Below are 22,159 nucleotides of genomic sequence, written 5' to 3'. Positions count from 1 at the left end.
TAATTTAAAGTTATAACTTTATAAACGTTATTATCAGATAACCCAAAATAGAATAAAAACTTAACTTACTTACATTGTGTTTGTGACTGAATTTCACCATAATTCGATCGCAGGTACTTTCGTAAACAAACTTTATGTAAAACAACTATCGCAAACGAATACGTTTCAAGAATGTTTTTATCACATGCGTCAATTAAAATACCTGTGTAAAGTAGGTGTTTATAATAAAATTCCCATACGTTAACAGAAAATGTAAATAAATTAACAATAAGACGATATTCACGTAATGTTTTCAACAACTATTATATCATTTACAAAATATGTAGAAATACATCAGTTAAATACTCAGGTATCTACTCTATCCACATGTACATTTTCTTTTGTAACGGTTTGAACAAATAGATAATATCATTGTATACAATATGCTGTAATAATTAACAATGTTAATTTTATTTGACGAATGGTAGGAAAGACTTTAGTGTACCGTTAGACGGTAGCTTATCAACCTAATTAAAAAATGTTGACCATTTAATCACATTGAGTATTATAGATCCTTGTTTCTAGGCAAATAACTTTAACATCCAGCTAAAATCTGTTCGTTAGGAGTTGAAACGGCGCCGTTTAATTAACTGCCTGACCAATTTAATTAATTGACTGGGCGTTTCTTACTTTTCTATGACTCTTTATACAGTGAGGGTAAATATGAATATATAATATATGGGGTAAGTACATGTTTTATCACGCTTATATAATTAAAACACAAACCTACTGCATGTGCGTTGTTTTAATTATTGTTATAGAAAACTTTTATTGAGATATGCATCTCTCAAAGGAATTTTTTATGTATATAATAAGTTGAATAATGCCAATGATAACAATTAAACTATGCCTATATTAATATTTTTTTGAGTTTTAGTGGGTAATAGCAATCATTTCCTATCAAACACGAATCACGCCAATCGGTTGTAAGCCCCAGAGTTATCGTGTAACAAATCCTAAAAACGACAGTCAAAAAATAATAATGACATGAGAACCTTGAGAACCTCCTTCGGTTTTGGGAACCTATGTTAATAATGTATGTATGGGGTAGTAAAACGACATCTGCACTGAGGACATTTATTACAATAAAATATACTAATGATATTGTGACGGTGCACGCTGCTTACGGCAACGAAGCGCCTATAAATAATCTCGTTACAATATAAATGAGAATTTTAAAGGCACAACAATTTCTTATTTAAAGTATACTACATTTTGACCGATCACATCAATCATATATAATTTCATTTATTTACTGCTACAGATAGACATACAAATTTAAATTCTGAACTACACCATTGGTCAGCGTGAGTGCGTGAAATACCCCAAAATCGCTACAGACGTTTTCGATACACAAACAAAACGCAACACTTTGACAGAACTAATAAACGAAAATTAAATACAATTCATGCGATCGGTACAAATCAATTTTTCGATATCAATCCAGTATTTACATAAAACTATATCTTAGCTTAACCTAATTACAACGTATATAATATAATCGTCTAACAACATACAATTTGTAATTCGCTGTATACATAATAACTTATTGCGGGATATAGCTAACTGTCTATACAGTTTGGTGTCTCCAAACACGCGTTTAAGGCTAATTTATTAAAATATTGGCATAAAATAAAAATATTTCTATATTTAAATTGAGGCACGTTATCAATATTGTGTCAATATACTAAGCCGTTATCAGCATTGCCTTCTCTGTCCATCTTACGAAGTTGAAATGTTAGTATGTAATACGTCGAATTCCATATTAAATATGTTATGCATAAACTATGCGATTCAAATAAGTATAGAATTGAGTCAGCCCCGTTTTTGAGGTAATAAGTATTAATTTAAACTATTAATAACTAATCGATTTAAAGAAATAGTGTTTGAGTAATTATTCTATGTCTGAGTTTGGCAAAATAGAATAAATTATTTTTGAAATGCAAAAAAGACAAACAACATAATAAAAGACAATCAAAGAAATACTTACATTACATTTCATTTACAAACACATATATAAAAGAATTATATTTTTATTTCAATTAAATATTATATTAATATTTTACGCTGAAAATGTGCCCCGCTAAATCAAGACTTTTCCACTCAAAATCGACCCTTAGACCTTCTAGGTTTCCTATACGTCCTTCGTAAGATAAACAGACAAATCGTTTAATGCTGACAACATTCTTGCTTCACTCGTAAGACTTAAACCAACAATACACACACTATGTATATTTGATAGTGGCGAAGCCGATGTCGACATTTGAACTTCAAGAAAATTCAACAAATATATATCTTCAATTTCATAGATTTATTTCCATAAAAACACTTCTTTTACATAAATATATAAGTTCATTTTCTAGCGCCTCTAAATTTTAATCTTTCTTTCATGTTGCCATTTAAACTTTTGTAACAATATCTAAGAGATCAATATTCCTGCCATTATGAGATCAAAACATTGAAATCGTCAACGTTGATTAATAAATTCTTCAAAGCTGAAACAATTGATCTATATTATTTATTATAACATTCTCCGCCAAAAATATCTATTTTTAATAGTTGCCTAAAACGTTTCCCCGCTTACATTAATATTATTGCCATATTTTCACACCAACAAAGAGAGAGAATTGTCTATTCTCTAAGAAGAAAGATTAAAGGTATTCAATTATAACAATTTTAGATAGAACACATAAGGAAAACGAATAACGAACTTTCCATAGAAAACAAAAATCGACACCAACCGGCCACACTGAGGAAATCAAAATGAAATATCTCCGAAGGCAAAAAAAGATTAACGCTGAGGTCAGTCGGAGTCGCTGCCCGTCTCCGAGAGACATAAGTCGTCGTTGAGCACGTCTGTGGGCAGCGCGGGGTTGTTGCTGACGCCTGCGAATATTGCAACTTATCACAATACAATACGGTTTCATTTAACTTACCTCTTAGCGAAAAGGTCACAGATTTTTTTTTATACTAACAATCTTGATATACAAGTTAACTTGAAACTTACTGCAAAAAGATAAAACACACAATTTCTTGCCTTATATACTGACAATCTCAATATGCAAGTTGGACATTTAATGGTAAATATATAATTAACGAATTAATCAAATTAAAGCACAAGTTTTCTAAGCAATTTGATATGAGCTAAAATATGAAACATCATCATATGACTGTATGACTATGTAAAAATATGATATGATATATGACTATGACTGTAGAAAAAATAATGACTTATATACACTTTTTGGTTATCTATTAAGAATGTTCAACTAAAAAAATGTGGTAATTTTCAAACGATTTTAGACCTTATTGGGTAAAGATTAAAACCGCATACCATTTGGCATCGAGTGTTGTGGCGCGGCGTCATTGTCGTCGCTGTCACTGCCACTACCGCTGTCACTGTCACTGTCACTTGACGAACTCGACGAACTATCATCTTGCCGCTGTTGCTGAAGTTATTTAAGAAAAAAAAATATTTCCCCGTTCATTAAGGAAGGAATCTTAAATCGCGGTACTCATCATGTTTTCTCGCTCGCACACTATTGCCGCCTATACTCACTCTCTCTAACTATATCTGTTAAGGCAAGGGCAGTGCCACCAACTTATCTATGAAATTAGGGTGTCGTTACTCGCTTCAGTTTAATGTAACCTTTCGAATAATATTTCGGGCATTGAAATTTTATAAAGATAGCAATAAAACACACAGAGCATCTGCAGTTACACTTGCAACGATGACTAGTGTACATTTTTAGATCAATTTTTCAGACATATTAAAGATTTGGTGGAACTGTACAAGCAGTCATTTAAGATTATTTCTGTAATGCAATTGTAGAAACTTGGGGTGCTGAAATCATATTGTATATTGAGTTGAGGAATTATTTGACGATTGGAATACTTTACTTTAATTTTATATATTTAATAATATGATTCAACAGTCAAATTGCACAGGTAGTACATGTTGATAACTTGGTATTGTTTATTTGTATTTGTATAAATATCAATTCAGTTTTTCCGTTTGTTTTAAATAACTTTTGAGACGACAAATTTATAGTAAACTAGCTGCGCCCCGCGGTTTCACCCGCGTAAGTCCGTATCCCGTAAGAATATCGGGATGAAAAATAGATGTTAGCCGATTCTCAGACCTACCCAATATGCTTACCAAATTTCAGAGGAATCGGTCAAGCCGTTTCGGAGGAGTATGGCAACGAAAACTGTGACACGAGAATTTTATATATATAGATTTATAATGACTTATTAATGATTAAACTTTACACATTATACTTACCGTAGCAACAGGTACGGGGGCTGGGGCTGGCCTTGGAGGTGCGGGTGCATGCGCGTGCGAACTCGGCATATGCGTATTGGGCATATGCGTATTCGGCATATGCGTGTTCGGTATGTGCGTGTTGGGCATATGCGCGTTGGGCATATGCGCGTTGGGCATATGAGCATTGGGCATATGCGCGTTGGGCACATGCGTGTTTGGCACATGCGCGTTTGGCATATGCTGCGCATGATTTGCATGAGGTGCGTGCTGGCGCTCGTTGGCCGGCGAACTCGCTGGGGCATCGTCCAAGCCAATCATTGGCAACGAGGCTAGTGTACTGTTACCGCCGGCTGACCATCTGAAATAAATATTATTTATTTCACTAAATACGCAACAATGTTATTATATAATATGATAATTATTTTTAATGCAGTGTCATTCTCTAGCCCCATTCTGTTGCTAAATAAAAACAATTAAATGCACTTTCAGATTCATAATATTACTGAGGATTTATTAACTAGGATATTATTGCATCTGAAACTGACTTATATCAATATAAATTAGTCTATAAGAAAAATATTATTAACTCATGAAGTTTATTGCATTGAGTTTTGGAATTTATTTATATCACATATTAATTTTATTATTTAATTATAAATTAAATATAATACTTTTTTTAAGTTCAATAATGAATCAGGTCTTCATATTTTGGAAATTATATTATAATACTAATTTTCATTCAAATTATATTTATTAAAATGAGTACCAATATAAAGTTGTTCTTCATTATAATATTATCTATACAGTTTATTTCTTTATTGACGCTCATCCCAGCTCCGCCCCGGTGTCATGATTCCTGTATTATCCCAAGAGAGCATTTAATCAGGATAAAAATTGTCCTATCACCCAAGTCAGTTCTGTCTGTATACCAAATTTCATAAAAATCCGTTCAGTAGTTTCAGCGTAATTGACAGATAAACATATACACAATCAAACTTTCACATTTCTAATATTAGTGTGTTTTTCTTGTATTTAAGTCTTTTTTTTTTTTTAATAGTTCTTTTCAATGCCGCGAATACTCACGGTGCTTGCGGTGGCGATGTTTTAACTCTAGGCGGCGACCGAACCATGTTCTGCGTCTTGGGTGTGACGCCATTGAACCGCTGCTGGTGACTGTTCGCCTGCGCCACCATACTGGTTGATCCTGCGGAACATTTTTGCTCTGTAGAAAAATCTAGATTGTTGAAAATTAACGAGATTTAGTGACCTCTCGAATGACTGATCTCATTTTGAAGTATGTAACTTGATCCCCATATTGATAACACATATACTTAATAATAAAGATGATGGAGAAAGAGATTTAAAAAAGAAAATGGAAAAGAATAATATAAGAAAAATTCAATAATATGAATAAAATATAATACGAGAAAAATTCTTGAAAAGTTCATCATTCCGTCGATTTTGTTTGAATATTTTTTTTTAAATTACATACAAATAGAAAACAGTTATTACGAAATTTATAGTATATGAACATAAAAAGAAACCAAGGAAGATATTGATAACGAGCATTTGTCCGCGGCTTCGCACGCGTTAAATTCGAAGTAAAACCCATAATGCCTCCACCCCCTCTCATTTTTTCTGTTATCACACATAACACCTACTCTTAACAAATCTATCTATAAAAAAAACATCAAAATCTGTTGCGGTGGATATGTATAAAAAAGCGACTTTGTTTTATACATATCTAGTACAAATTACCAGCATTGTTATTGGTGCGCCTGTTCGTTGCGACACGTGTGCGAGACGTAGACCGCTGGGTGGTATTCGTCAGCTCGCTGGTGATCGGTGTCAGTGGTCGAGGTTTTTGGGCCGATTCTTGCCTGTGAAAAAAATTGTATGTAATGTTAAATTTTCATTTATAAAGGTTTGTAATTAGTTCAATATATAATTGATGATTTTAAATAAGCCCATTCCTGGGAACAATTTAAAGTAACTAATCCTTTCTTTCTCTTCAATAAATTAATAGTCACTCATGTACATATTATGTAGTATGTTGATTTGTCCACATTGGTTAGTTGGTTTGAAACAATTTTATCTACTGCATTGACAGAATCATTGAAGTGGGTATAATTTTGAAAATTATTTTATTTATCAATCGAGATTAAAGTGTCATTAATGTTAAAACATTATTTGTGCCAGAGCTATTTCATCACCTATTATAATATATTAATGTTTGTTTATAACCTAATTGATAAATAACCAAAAAAATTAACTCTATTAAATATTTTCTGTTGTGACCTCAAACACATTTACCATGTCAATTGATTTAAATCATAATCTAAATTTATACAGTAACATAAGACCAATTTGAATTAAAATAATCATTAGCTACTACAACCTGTTACTGTCATTTTAATTTTATTTTTCATATAGATCACATGCTTATCATTTATTAAAAACAACAACAACAAACTAGAAGGTTCACTAGCAATATAATATTACCAATATAAATACACAATGACTCACATTTAAATACAAATTACAAATTTATTTACTTCTTTACTACAAATCTTCAACAGACTTCAAATCAGGTGAAGATTTTCAATTCATTGTATATATTTTAGCTTTGTTACCTCAGATTTTTGACTGAATGCAATTTTGACAATAAATTTTTTAACCATAACCCAGTCATCCTTAAATTTGGTAGATAGGTTTTTTAAAAATTGTTATGTACAAAATAAACATTGACTAATTCTTAAAACACACTCACCTAGTCTTTTTCACTTGAATATTACTAGATAGTTTTTCCAATGTAATCTCTCCAGTGTCTCTGTCTATGATAAGGACACACTCTTTAGTGTATGGTCGCTGATTACCTTTGAACACTGTCTGTGGGATACCAGCGCCATCTGGAAATTAAATTTCGAATTGGTATAAACTTTTTTACTTGTCAGACTTATTTGACAAATAATTCATAAACCCAAGAGATGTGTGTTTGCTGGGCTTTCTTTCAAATCAATGCAAAGAGATTTTATACTATGGATTTTGTGTACTTTACGTTAAAGCATATGCTACTTTACCATAGTGAAACATTTCATGAAAATTTGCTTTGAATTTATAGGCCAAGCCTCAGACAGCTGGTTTTTAATGATTATTTAACATTAATATATGACAAATATAAAAAAAATATGTAGTACGTACCGTCAATAAAAACAAATAATGTGATTTAATCTGTTTTGTAAAGATTATCAATATTTTACACAGAGTGATGGCTCAACACATCTTTGTCGTCAAGAACACAGAAAGTTGTAAATTACTTTAAAAAAATTATCTATGGAAAATGTTACATCTGTCTCACATCATCTAAGAGTTGTGAAGGTCTTACAAAAAAAAATTAAACCGGTAACTATGTTGGACCAACATTGCTGAAAACAATGACAACTCTCTTTATTTTGTATTATTTTTTGAAACTTACCTAAATGTGGCACAGTTACAGTCACTTGATTGTTTGTTCCAACATCCACAGTAGCCATCTTATTGACATCTACTGATGCCGGTTTGAAGTCATCTGTAATTTTGTGTTTTTTTTAATTGCTTGTCTCCTGTTTGGAACTATTGTATATTATGTCCACAAGATACGGAGGAATTTGAAATGAATTTTTTCATATTTAGCTATTATGAACATTACATTTAAATATTTTATTGAAACAATGTATGTTACAGCAAATTTCTTTTAAAAGTTTGATAAAGAAATATCAAAACTAAATGTAGAATCATTTATAGGTCACAAAAAGTGTGGTGCAGATTATATAACAGACACTACACTTTTTTAAAAATATATCAAAAGTAGATTTTGAGATTATAATATAGGCTACATTTATGAATGGAATAATTTATACAAGTTTTGTCAATTATGTTGTAACTGATTTCATTTCTAGGTATCAATAGTGGTGATGCAATTTCATTTTAAAATAACAAAATTTATTCCAGTTTTTAAGGAGTGAACTTGTGCAGCATTTATTCTCGTATTATGTTACAATATCATATATTTTCAATTTTATCATTAAAATTGTGCATGAGTATTAAAGGTGTTAACTGCATCTTGAAGTTTGTTATGTAAAAGGTATTTTTATGCACTTACATTTGATAGTGTGATATTGGGATGCCTTGTTGTTAGTGAAGCTTGAACCCAACTTTAACTCCCTCACTTCATAGTTTAAACTATGCTTATCAGCCATTTTTCTGCCATAAGTTTAAACTCACTGTAAATAAACAAAAAACATTAATCTTTAGCTCAGCTTCAAATTATCATTATAACAATTGATAATAATTTTTTTGTAGTATCATGGCATTTGAATACCTTTTCAGAGAAAAATTATGTAAATGTAATCTGCGCTAACATTTTCACTAATAGTTCTCTTCCAAAGCAAGAATAAATATCATAAAAATAGCACAAATAACAGGCGAAAGTTCGTAGCAGAGGTAATATCTTCTTTTTCTATTTTTCTTCTGATTAGAATGTTACGCGTACAGATTACATTCACGCAAATACAGCTGACAACTTCAAGACACCTATGTGTATTGTTATCATGATCGTTATTAAGATTTAATTGTATGTACATCCGGTGTACTATATAATGTAACGAAATTCATCAAAATTATTTAATAAGTAATAATTAAAACGAGTATAAATACACAAAATATGGCAAACCATTCCAATTATATTCTTTACACAATCTTTACCTTTTATCACGAATCAAATACGTAGATTAATACTTAACGTAGAATATCATAATCGAGTTAATTTTAGAAGAGCTAAACTAAGTAATAAAAATATGTAAGGAGTAAAAATACTATTGAACATACCAAAAAATTAGACAGTGCCTACTCTACTCTTTCGACCTAATTCCATTGACGAAGAACACGACGGTTGACAGCTAAACGGATGACTGTGACATTTTCGTTCAAAACTTAAATTTAATGCTTTGAATGTAAGTCATATAAAGTAAAATTGTATGCAACTTAAGTGGTTTTTTAAGATCTTCAAGCTATGGGTCTCATCTGCATATATATACGAGGAAATCATAAATCCCCTTTTTCAACCCTTAATCAACACGGTACTTATTAAATAAATTCAGTACTGCGCAACACAAGAAATACAGTTTCATAGTATTATTATTTATATATTAAGTGCATTCTCAAACATACTACAGTGGTTAACTTACACTTTTCATTTAATTAATGATTATTTTATTTATTCTAAAATTAGTAAAATTAGATTTAAAACGAAGCCCATAGATACTATGCACTGACCTGGTATATCTTACTTGTGGGTAAATATAAATACTTACACATTTGGTGCTGTGATAGATAAATAACTACATCTATAATGGTACTGTGTGATGCTCTAATCACAGATAAAGTACTAGTTCAGCAGGTATATGAATGACAGTGTCGGAGAGGAAACAACTACTTGATTAATCTGTGGGCAAGCAAGTGTCAAGTTTGGTGTAAGGCCGCAAGCGTCAAGTCAGCTGTTTCAGATTTCTGTTTTCTGTATTGTGAAAATTTATCGGTACCTACTTTGTTTGTTAATTTATCAAGAATTCTGATTAATAAAGACATTAATGAAATATTACACCGCGATATTTAAAAACAATTACACAGTTAATATTAAAGTGCATATTCTATTTTCAAAACTTTCAGTGCAGTTTTATATATATCACCATAGTAACAATAGATAAACAAGATGACCAAAAAATCAATAACACTAGACGTAGATCCGTCTATCATGGAGAAAAATATGCGTATTGTGAAGGTATTGTGAATATCTGTATTATTCTTACATCTTTTACGTATTGTACTAGTAACGTATTAGTAATTGATTAGAAATAATTAAATAAAGTTTTATAATTACAGGAAAATCCAATGGAAGAAGAATTAAATAAGTTGTTTGCGACTACCGATACCTTACCGTATAAAATCGTTAAACCCACTCCAGGTAGAACTTTATTTTCGTATTTGGAAGAGCAGTTTCTTATTTTAGTATGTTTATAACAAAATAGTTAATTTGAATTATGACGTATTGAAAAATCATAGTATTGTATTTAATATCTTTGCTTGAGCACACCTTTTTCTTACTTTTTAGGTTTTTGTGTTAAGACATTCACAAAACCAGACAACAAGAAACTATTTGTTAATGTGTGCTTAACTGATGCCATACCATGTCCCCGTGATATCACAAATGAAGAGCTGATGCAGATATTGAGTTCAGAAGATCCTTCCAGCTACAGAGTACCAATGAGCATTGGGGAAGGCAGAATGGAACCCGACAAGTCTGGCATACCAGCAACAGTGTATGATGTAGCCATTAACCCCGATTTCTTCACTAAAATCGAGAAAGACGATCTTTTCCAGACTTTCTTCTTGACAGTTGTATTTGAAGGGTTGCAAGATAAATACCAGTTTGAAGCAGATATGTCAAAGTATGCTGTACTTAAACACAGGAAGTCCATAGGAACTCTGCAATCGCATAGAATTCAAATAAGGGATGTGAAAAAATGTGAGGAGAAAGTTAAGCCACTGATTGAGGAAATAACGAAACCAGTGCTAAAAGTTGAGACTGTCCTTGCGAAGAAAGAAATTGTTTATAGATTAAGGAGGGAACCACCAACAGGGGAGATTGAGTATTTGCTGGCTGAATTTAAGATACCAGAATCGGTGTGTATTTTTAAATTTTTGATCCATCTAATTTCACATTTTTCTAGCTTTTCATAAGGCTTTTGTACAAAAAATTTATATATATTTAGGTCTGCTGCTCTGTAATGAATATGATATATAATAGTAGATATGTGATATCAATATATGAGTTCATAATATTTCACATATTAGGTAGTAAGTATTGAAAATCTATAGAAAAATGAAACTTCGCAGACACTATTGCCGTGTCACTTACTCTAAATTAGGTATTTAAACTGGTTTTGCCGCAAAGATTCACCCATAGGCAAGAGCAAATGTTTTATTCTGATTTAGAAGTTACATCACTGCAAAGTACCATCAAAATCCATTGATCCTTACAAACTTTTGCATTTATAAGATTAAAGGGATAAAATGAATATTATCTAATTTTTAGGTAAACATACAAGATCTTAACCTAGAAGTGGGTGAAGACAGAATTGTGTTGGATTCAAAAGGTCTATATGAGCCTGTGGACTTTTTTCTGCCGTGCAGTGTCGACCAGGATGTTATTGATGCCCAGCTGAATAGGAATTATGATGTAAGTATTTCTTATTACAAATTATCTTTTCTATGTGTTTCATAATATCAATTTGTATTTAATCTATACCAGTAAAACAAACTGATGTGTCTGTATATAATATTGAAATAACTGCATATGACTCAATTAATTTAGGATATATACATGGAATATATACCATGGAACGTTTTTTGTCTTTGTCTGTCTTTTCGGCTTATCTTTGGACGAGCAGGACCGATTTCGACAAAACTTTCACTGGCAGATAACTGATGTAATAAGTCAACTTAGGCTACTTTTTATTCCAATATTTCCATGGCTGAAACATAAAATGCATTTAAAAAAAATTAAGTTTACTTTGTGTTATAATTTTGTAACAGCTTATATTTTGTTATTTGATTGGAAGAGTAGTTTTATTTTTAAGTTCTGTTTGATATAGTCTTCATTGTTATGTCATGATCTATACTTATATGAACGTAAATTTTTCTTTCAGATGTTATCTGTTAAAATGCCTGTCATCCACTAAGTGACTATGAATAAGTCCGAAATGTTAATGCTAATATGATGGGAAATAAAACTAATATAGGTACAATTTTATTGAGTTTTATTTTCATTTAATCATTTTGTATAATGTGGTCACAGTTAAAATATGTCATTATATACTATTCAATTCAACTAAGAATAGGAATGTCAATGATTTTACATATTAGTCAAATGCCTTAGGTTGTTTGCAATATACGATTTATTTAGAAATCCTTTTTGCACTTCAAAAGTGGGTTAATTAGTTAGTTTTGGTTGACTAACATTAAATTTTAATGCAACATTATTTTTAGTTAAATGATTTTATGGCGTCACAATCTCTATCCATTTCTGAGTTGAATTGCAAAGTACATACAAATATGTTGAAGGCTATTTCTTTACATATTGTTAGTACATGTAATTGACAAACAATTAATACTGAATAATGAAGTTTATTAAGCGCTAAATACTTGAATAGTCTTACTAATTAGACAGTGTGAACTATAGCAATGAAGCTTAATTGAACGAGAACCGGCCATATTTTCTTATAATGTTGTGATGTACATGTGTTTTTGTTTTACACAAAAACTATTGAATTGATTTTAAAAATTCTTTTACTGTAAGAGAGCTGACTAACTGACATAGGCTACACTTGTAGAATAGATCAAAGTTACGATGCAAGGAAAGTATTTAGTTAAAGTAGTGGTGAATTAGTATAAAATTATGAAAAGTATAAAATTTTGTTCATTTATAAAATGATCATCAAAATATTTATCGATGATGCGCCGCAAGCAAATTTTAAATAGTTTTCTAATCGACCTACTCATAATAATTATTGATTTAATATAGTAACTAACATTCAGATGTGTATAAAAGTCATTAGACACTAAAAGGTTATAAAAAAAAAATTATTATTTTAGACCAAGAGGACAAGGAAGTCCAGTATGGAATTGATAACTTTATTTATAAATTATCAAAAAGCATTAAATAAAGTAATCATTTAAATATCGTATAGGTATTAAAAAATAAGATATTTAGTAAACAAACATCTATTGCATTGTTATTAATTTGAGCTGCCCTAATTATTCCGTTACGTTCTGGGTAAATTAAAGAAGTAGATTATTCAAACAAATATCAATGCAATGCAATGGGGTAAATGTCATAAAGACTGGAGGATTCTACTCCATCTTAACATAGAAAGTATCACATAAAAAAAACTACTAAATGATTACGCATTGTATAGAGTGCTTGTAATAGATTGCATTTTATTAATAACATTAATATTGCAATGAAATATATAACTATTCATAACAGATCATAATAACATAAATATGAATACATAGTTAACTTAATATGTTATACCACTGAACATCAGATCGTGTTTAAGAATTCTGATTCAAGATCTACACACAATTATTTTCCCATACGTCCACCATCCCAAATTTCAATTCCATTCTAGCTACCACTATTTGCCGCCAAAGGTCGAATTTAGAATTCAACAGGACTACTTTCAATATGGTCCCGTTTACATTTCGCATCTTACCTCCCAACATTCTCAATATTAGACTCAATAAAGACTAATTTATGAAAAAAGTGTAAAAACGTTGATAATAAACATATAGGTATTCAGATACAGTCGAGATTCTACAGATTACAATACGCCTTTCTAAATCCAATATGGCGGACATGTAAAATCACTACAGACTTATATTTTAATGGATATAATAATTGAAAAACGACACCTCATCGTTGGAATGTTTTACAATTCATCGCGGAAGTACGGGCTTTTAACGCTAATACTTTCGAATTTGGCCAAAATATCATCGTTGTAATCTCTCAAATGGGGTTTCAGATCGGACAGAAGCTGGGAATATTCGCTGACTGGCAGATTTACTACTGCCTTGTATGGCTGGCGTTCGTTTTTATTCAAATAGATCCGTATAGAGGGATAGCTGTTGATGTACTCTTGTTGGCAGACGTGTCGCTCGGTCAGGCAGTTCACTTTGCCGAAATTAACCACATTGTTGAGATGCTGGAATTAAAATATACACATTTGTATGATATGTTCAATTGTTTTACATTTTAGTTTTATGTTAACAGAAGGTGAGAAATACACTTAGCTTATTACCAGACTTTATACTACCGAGGCATAGACTATAAGAACTTCATAATTTTATTTAAGAAAAAGTTAAAATTTTTATGATTCCTTTTGTAATTGAAAGCTGGTACCTCCAATATGGTCGCATTTAAATTTTGTCTGGTTCTGACTATTAGAACTTTAGCGGTTAAGCTTTTTGTTGAAAATAATAATTATTATTACGTATACAAAAGACAATGAAAGCAATATTTTCTCAAATATAACACTTTGAGTTAAATGACTCACATGAGCGATGATTGCAAAATCAGGATACAGCTCATAGCACCTATAGCACCTCGGTGAATGGAAATATACAATCCAGGGCTTTTGCTCGCTGAAAAGGAAGAAAAGCACTTCATTAGAAACGTTACATAAACAGATATAACAAAAAAAAAGGTTTATATTGAAAAAAAAAAACAACAAAAAAACAAGTTAATTTTCTGATGCAATAGTGCATGAACTATTTAAAACTTCTTACCCAGTAACCCTATAGTCAAAGGTTTGCGAGTTTAATTTGACGATAGAGTCATCAATGTGATTGAGCGCCCACTCCAATATGTATGGTGCCTTAGATAGCTGCTGAAGTGATACACTGCAATAAAAAATGTATAATTTTATTGCAACAATAATTTATTTTTACTAATTTCACTGTTTTTTCGTAAAAGAGTAATTAACATACATAAATATTTTATTCTTATAAACATGATATAAAAATAAATAATATACCTATCAAAGAAAAAAATAGTTTTTAGGAGTTCAAATTATTTTTAAAAACGTTCCAGAAGCGTTGGACGTCATTGAAAATAATTTTCGACTAAGAAGGTCCCCCCCACCTCCCATATTAGTATAATAATAACTACTACTCACGTAAAATGTCGTCCCGAAGTTAAAGGATACAGTCGGAGAGTTGGCGAACGGATGTTCTGGCAGAAACCGGTTTGTTCTGGTTTGCACCAAAGAGCGCCAACACGGACGAACTTCAGCGGCCGAAGCTAAAAAATAATTAAAACATTTAGCAAATAAGGTTTTAATACATTGATGTTAATAAAAGTTCTCGGAAATCTAACATCATCATTTTAATAAGTATTTAGATCCGTAAATGCAACCAGATACAGTCCTATACAAACGTAAAACTGTGCTCAAACGCGTTTAAACTTAATTGCATAACTTTAAGGTAGTATACGAAACGTACCAAAAGTAATGAATATTTACGGCCTCAATTTCCAAGTAAGTAAGGGTATCCAGTAATAATTGAAGAGGCAGTATAAATGATAGTAGTAAAACTGACAACAAATCATAATTAGTTTATAAACGATTCTTGCAATTTCGCCTTGCCGTTAATTATTTTATTTTTGGAAACGAATAATTGCAAAATAAACTTTATTTCTATAGCGATTAGGTCCAAAATTACCCGCTTCGAAGATATTCTCATCTCGTGCAGCAGCTTGTCGCACTCCTCGCTGCAGTGGCGCGGCAGGAACGCGACCAGCCACGTGTGCTCTCTGCTCCACACGTCGCTTATCTCCAGCACTTGCTCTTCCGTTAAACCGAAATCTGGAATGTTCTAGATTATCAGAAGCGGTCGGTAGAATTGTTTTGAGAATTTTTCGTGTGCCAGTTTATCAATGATAAACTTGATGTAAATATTGGCTACTGATATTCGGGAAGCTCGTTTTGAAAATGACCTCCTATTTTAAATTGAAAAACTAAACCTTCCGATATTTCGAATGATGATATTCCGTATCGAATAACAAACAAATGACGAATAAATATGCAAATCAAATATGATTTATTTATTATAGCCTAAGTATTGCTATTAAAGCAAAAGATCACAACTATGTCAGATTCTTCCGTAGTTTTAATGCTGCATTGCTAGCATTACTGTGGTTTAGTTACTTAGCATTGCTGTATGCTATTACTTACTGTCAATATCTTTGATCAGATCGACGAACTCGATGATGCTTTCCTTGTCCGACTCTCCTCTAAATTTGTGTAATTTGCCCTTTTCTTGCACCGCGATCAAAGCAGTGTTGCCAGATACTTTGCGACAATAGTCATCCGTATGGACGGTACAGATCATTATACCGAACTGAAAACGGATAAATATTGTGTGTAACTTTGTAATTCTACAAATTATGTCATCTATCTTTACGCGATTCGATGCAGAATGAAAGGCTTTTGCATAGTTTTATAACCCATTATGAATTTATGAATTTATTGCTTATGTTATTTTTGATTCTTCGTGTCGGTTAAGTAGTATAATTGAAAAAAAAAAAATAGAACTTACACTGACACCAGCTTCTCTAAATTCTAGTGCTGATTCTACAAAGGGCTCCAACATGTGTTGCCATGTCACCTTATACGGGGCTACTATGAGCACCCAAGTCGTTGTATCTATGAAAAAATTTGATAAATTTAAAAAATGCTAATACTGAATATGTTATGTTTATTCTGAGCTAAATTCATTACATTCGCAATTTGCAAATATACATTTATTGATGAATTTATAAAAACAAAAACAGACAGTAGCACTGCAAGTAATGAAATATAGACTTTGTTGAAGTGAAACTTCTTTAGAATCATTGTGATTTCAAACCTGATGCAACGGAAAAACGACAGGTAAGAGACACAAATACAAAAATGTGTAGAACGAAGCCGGCAAAGAATAAGACAGAAATATACATACTATTTTATATTTTATATATCTTCATCTCATTATTTTGTCGATTTACTGAAGTTTCACTTCTATAGTGTGTGAATCGCACACACACCTTTTTTTTTTGCATTTTTCTTTTTTGAGAATAATCTTAGTTTGCAAAACTCGCATATCACATACACTTCACACAGTTGCCATTATTAAAAAATCGAGTTCATGTTCGAGTTTTTCATCTTACCGTCATCTAGAATCTTCTTAAAGTCAGAAGCAGACAGCGTATGCAAGTTGTAGGCGTCCACGGACTTCTCCAGCAGCTCCTGTGTGGGCTCCGAGAACAACCTCTGGTAACCACCACCCGGTTTGAGGATACCCCACGATGGAGCTTTGTTAATTTGCAAGGAATGGCACAATTCCCCGAGCTTATCGCAGTTTATTTCTCCTGCAAACAAAACAATAGATAATAACTATAATATGAAATTGTTCTTAATCTATTTTAGGAACGTCTTATATTGAACCGTCGCCGCCGCCTCCTTGGTACAGTGGTTAACGCGTGAGCGTAGAACCGAGGGGTCCTGGGTTCAATTCCCGGTGGGTACGCACAAAAAAAAATGGTCTGGCAGGACACTGAAGGCTGATCACCTACTTATCCCTAAAGAAAATCGATCAGTGAAACAGATATACATCATCTGCCCCATACCCCACTAGGGGACACGGGACTTCACTTATATTGTAGAGCATTCTATACAAGTTTCTTAATTCAAATAGGTGTAAGGATTTTTTTAAACAAATAACATACCAAATTTCATATTCTTCATAACAGACTTCAAATAATACACTGGTAACTTATCATCTCCTTTGGTAGAGAAGTAAAGAACCCAGGGAGTACTACCTCCGTTGCGTAATTGAGATCTAATGTCCTGTAAATAAGGTCCATTATTCAATAAACATTCATTTGTTTGCAAAAAGGCTTAGTTTTTTAAAGGTTTCTAAACAATCTTTGAATTATCTAAAGTAGAAAATTATAAAGAGAAAAAATTAGTTTCTTTGTTTGTATGTTAGTAAAAGTACAACTTCTGTGCTGGACTCAACAACTGCTGAATTGGTTTAAAAAATTATTTTACCATTAAAAAGCTACATCTTTACGGAGTTATGTAGGCCATATCATATTGAGTATTTAGACCAGGTCAATCCGGGGGGGAGCCGGCACGGCTAATAAACATTACTTTTCGAAATGAAACACACTATAAGTATGATTATATGTAGAATGAACTTATATAGTAGTCAGAAGTCACAAATCTAAAAGTCAAATACATAAATTTAAATTTATCAATATTATGAGATATCAATTGTGTTTAAATAATATGGTGCGTGAATAATTATCAGTTACGATACAGATGTCGCTTTTCATAACTTGTCAAAACTCGTTTAGGTGTCGGTACTCGTTCGACCCAACTACCCTCACTTTGTAAATAGTCTTTGTGACTGGCTGCGATTTGTTATCAACTGACTACATGAATTAGACAGTTCTTATTACGTTCAAATTAATATTAAACACAACCCTTTTTTGATTTCTAACAATATATATATATATATATATATATATATATATACTAGCTGTGACCCGCGGTTGAAACCGCGTAAGTCCGTATCCCGTAGGAATATCGGTATAAAAAGTGCCTATGTGTTATTTCAGTTGTCCAGCTATCTACGAAGCAAAATAGTATTATTATTCACCAATAGATGTCAGGAAAAAAAAACACGAATAAAACACGAATATGACATTTTCTAAAAAAGATTCCTAGCTAGATCGATTTATCGCCCCCGAAACCCCCTATATACTTAATTTCATGAAAATCGTTGGAGCCGATTCCGAGATTCCAATTATATATATATATATATATATACAAGAATTGCTCGTTTAAAGGTATAAGATATATATATATATATATATATATATATATATATATATATATATACTAGCTGACCCGGCAAACGCTGTTCTGCCTTACTATTATCATTTAGGGGGATAAAAAATAGATGTTGGCCGATTCTCATAGATAGCGGATAAGCACAAAAAATTTCATCAAAATCGGTCAAGCCGTTTCGGAGGAGTATGGCAACGAAAACTGTGACACGAGAATTTTATATATACAGATATATATATATATATAGATAAAGTTTTTATCTATTCGACATATTTTTTATCAAACACACAGGAATGAAATTTTATACCAATTATATAGTTGTTGCAACAGAACAATACCTGCATCTTTTTCAAGCCAACTTGTTCAATCTGCGGTAGTGATTCAACAACTTTCTTCACAATGGCCTTTTCATCAGTGCTGTTCACCAATACAGTTCTATTACCGTACTTGAGAACGAAAGTAGTTTCTAGATCTTTCGCGAGCATCTTGCGCATGTCATCTTCAATTTTAACTACAGTCGCCACATAATACTGTGAAAAAAATTTATATATTAGAGTTATTTTATATCTTCTCGAAATACATATATAGAGAAATAGTATAATAAAATCTTGGTATATGTGGATCTTAACAGGTAGATGGAAATTAAAAAAAACAAACATTTTTTTTAATGAGTTTATATTTTAGATTAAACATAACATGTTATAAAAAGATTGTGATGCTAAAAATTTAATTTACTATAAATAAACATCTCACCTATAATAGAAAGAGATTATAAAAGAGCAAGAGATCTAATGGTTCTAAAACCTAGGATCTAAGAGTTCTAAAAAATGCATGAAAAAAAATTGAGTATATACTCACCAATCTAAACGCAATCCGTACAAGTATCCTTTCATCCATATCAGTATCAATCACGTAAACAACGGGCGTGTCCGTGTCCCGTATGAACGCAACAGTCGATAGAGAGATCTTATTCTTGAGATAGTTCATAACGAACTTTTCCAGATCTTCAAAAGTGTGTGCGCCATTATAATGCACGAAGCTTCCGTCTTTGCCCTGTAAAAAGTTTTTATTACATAATTAAAAAATAGTAGAATTCGCTATGCTTCTATACGAATATCCGATAAAAATATAATTTTCTAAAAAAAGAATAACTTGCTGTTAATTATTGCATTAAATGAATATTACATCCAATACTTAATAATATAAACTTCGAATTATTTATTGCTTTATAAATAAAACTCTATTGTAACTTAAAACAAAAAAGAAAAATACAATATCAAAACAAAAAAACAACTACTAACATTCAGTCAAGTAGATAACATAAAAAAAACGTAGACAGCGTTTAATTCAGGCAATTTTTTTATTTTACGTCTATGATGGCATAGGAAGAAAAATAAAATTAGCATCCATTTCAATGACTACTGAACCATATACTACAAAAATATCACGACATATAACACTGATATTTATGTTACCAATACTTACATTAGGATAAAAATACAACGATGGATAATTACCTATCCTCATAGAGTGATAGCAAAACGAGTTGTAGTATTTACAATTCACCGCACCAACTTTTACCTGGTAAATATGTATGGTTAGTGTCTTGAAATTATTTAATATATATCTATCTACATAAGAATTATTTTTTTATTGTATGTATTAGAGTAGAAGATAGATTGACTGAAGTATTCATCTTCACTTCAGATGAAGTATCACGTAAAATGAAATTATTTTAATAATAATACCTAAATCCAAATAGAATTCCAAGCAACTATAAGACACAGAAAGTAGACTATGCAACACCAAATTCTGTTATACATATTTGTATAATTATCGTCACAACACTCCCATAGGTTTTTTATCTCTGTTAAATTATTTAAACACAGGCTGTGGTACTTCAGTGTGACCTAGGCCTACAATTGTCGTGGATTCGAGTCCAGATGAACGTGCAAGAAATGAATAGATTTTTCAATTTCAATCTGCACATTACCCATATCACAACTGCTTGTGAAGGGATTCCACACTTAGCCAGTGTGGTGCATTATGGCCTTAACCCTTATAGGAGACCTGAGTTCTTGCAGTGGGAACATATAACATGGGCTGATGATGATGATGAGACACATCAGAGGAGGAGGAATAGAATCAATTAAATTTATTTTAATAATAAGCTAAAATTTTTGCTTTATTATTATATGCCTTATGCTACTATTATTATAACTATACTATTATCATAAATTTAATAAAAGTGCTTTTGAATTTTATAAGAGCAATATGTGAAATAATATGTTTGACATACTTACAATTCCCTTATACACTTCAGCAAATTTCTTCCAGTCATCTGCCAAATTTTGACATGGCGGGCAGAATGGTGAGTAAAAATTGATAAAAAGGGGGTCATTTGTAAAGAAATTCTCTGTAAATAAATAATGGGTTAGATTATGTGATGTGTGAATGTGATATATATTTATTTTTATTAGAGTTGGTCTTAAAACTATATATTTATGAGTATTTATTTGTAGCATACCCTAAACTAAAATACTCATGAATCAATTCTAAACTTCTATTAATTGGAGACACCTCTTACATGCCTCACCTATTATTTCATCCCTCGCACAAAGATTTCATATACTGGTGCAGAATTGAGGAATGAATTCAGTAGCAAAAGCAAACTTTGGAAATTATACACATATTACATTACAATTATTTATCAATGTTTTAATAGTATTATCTATACTAATATTATAAAGCTGAAGAGTTTGTTTGTTTGTTTAAACATACTAATCTCAGGAACTACTGGTCCGAATTGAATAATTCTTTCAGTGTTGGATAGCTCATTTATTGAGGAAGGCTATAGGCTATATATGTTCCACGGGTGAAACCGGGGTGGACGGCTACTTCTTTATAAAGAAACAGTATCAGTAGTGTAATATTTCAAGAGTGAAATTATTTTATCTTTGGGTACATTATATAACTTAAATTATGAAGTATGACATATCAATGTAATGAGTAATTAAAAATGAGCGTGTTAAATTATTTCCACCCACAAGAAAGTTCTATTCTTTTCACAATATTTGCTGAAAAAAAGAACACCACTCACTATATGTTGCTGGTGACAGAGTCTCCACATTGCGGTCCTTATGATACAATCCTTTCATGAATAAATTGTTGTATTCCGATTGTGAATTATAATCATACTTCCTAGTGTAAGCCTGGTGCGATCCATATTTGTCATAATTCTGTCTTTTCTCTGGATCCTTGAGAGTTTCATAGGCTTCTGTTATTTTTAAGAACCTCTCTTGTTCATCTTCATTCTGAGATAATTGATAAAAATTAATTAAATGTTTCTATTAAAGTTAAAATA

General features: G+C 31.5%; 3 protein-coding genes across 4 annotated transcripts in view; 1 reads left to right on the top strand and 2 right to left on the bottom strand.

The window, feature by feature from the left end:
• Nucleotides 1-1,102: 1,102 nt before the first annotated feature.
• Nucleotides 1,103-9,213, bottom strand: LOC119834445 (ell-associated factor Eaf-like). Its single transcript, XM_038358806.1, has 9 exons — nt 9,050-9,213; nt 8,448-8,568; nt 7,782-7,874; nt 7,077-7,215; nt 6,065-6,186; nt 5,390-5,510; nt 4,325-4,664; nt 3,374-3,488; nt 1,103-2,925 (listed from the first exon to the last, which is right to left on the bottom strand). The coding sequence occupies exons 2-9, from the start codon at nt 8,542-8,544 to the stop codon at nt 2,843-2,845; spliced, it is 1,110 nt and encodes a 369-aa protein (XP_038214734.1). The 5' UTR covers nt 8,545-8,568; nt 9,050-9,213; the 3' UTR covers nt 1,103-2,842.
• A 578-nt stretch (nt 9,214-9,791) lies between these two features.
• LOC119834198 (PIH1 domain-containing protein 1-like) lies at nt 9,792-12,150 on the top strand. Of its 2 annotated transcripts, XM_038358523.1 has the most exons (6): nt 9,792-9,881; nt 10,013-10,124; nt 10,226-10,307; nt 10,455-11,026; nt 11,439-11,582; nt 12,052-12,150. In XM_038358523.1, the coding sequence occupies exons 2-6, from the start codon at nt 10,056-10,058 to the stop codon at nt 12,082-12,084; spliced, it is 900 nt and encodes a 299-aa protein (XP_038214451.1). In that variant the 5' UTR covers nt 9,792-9,881; nt 10,013-10,055; the 3' UTR covers nt 12,085-12,150. The 2 variants fall into 2 exon arrangements, with proteins under 2 accessions (XP_038214451.1, XP_038214450.1); XM_038358522.1 differs by having other exon boundaries at nt 9,801-10,124.
• Nucleotides 12,146-22,159, bottom strand: part of LOC119834199 (dnaJ homolog subfamily C member 10-like) — a 53,995-nt gene continuing 43,981 nt past the window's right edge. Inside the window, exons 13-26 of the mRNA XM_038358524.1 lie at nt 21,896-22,109; nt 21,099-21,211; nt 20,281-20,376; nt 19,654-19,848; nt 19,134-19,325; nt 17,667-17,787; nt 17,109-17,309; nt 16,502-16,608; nt 16,138-16,303; nt 15,626-15,768; nt 15,082-15,206; nt 14,693-14,806; nt 14,461-14,548; nt 12,146-14,109 (exon numbers count right to left, since the gene is read on the bottom strand). Of these exons, the coding sequence (XP_038214452.1) occupies nt 13,837-14,109; nt 14,461-14,548; nt 14,693-14,806; nt 15,082-15,206; nt 15,626-15,768; nt 16,138-16,303; nt 16,502-16,608; nt 17,109-17,309; nt 17,667-17,787; nt 19,134-19,325; nt 19,654-19,848; nt 20,281-20,376; nt 21,099-21,211; nt 21,896-22,109 (2,148 nt within the window). The 3' untranslated portion in view covers nt 12,146-13,836. The remainder of the gene's footprint in view (nt 14,110-14,460; nt 14,549-14,692; nt 14,807-15,081; nt 15,207-15,625; nt 15,769-16,137; nt 16,304-16,501; nt 16,609-17,108; nt 17,310-17,666; nt 17,788-19,133; nt 19,326-19,653; nt 19,849-20,280; nt 20,377-21,098; nt 21,212-21,895; nt 22,110-22,159) is intronic.

This window comes from Zerene cesonia, chromosome 19, assembly GCF_012273895.1.
Source record: "Zerene cesonia ecotype Mississippi chromosome 19, Zerene_cesonia_1.1, whole genome shotgun sequence".
In the NCBI taxonomy this organism is placed as follows: Eukaryota; Metazoa; Arthropoda; class Insecta; order Lepidoptera; family Pieridae; genus Zerene; species Zerene cesonia.
This window is presented reverse-complemented; position numbering and strand designations above follow the sequence as displayed.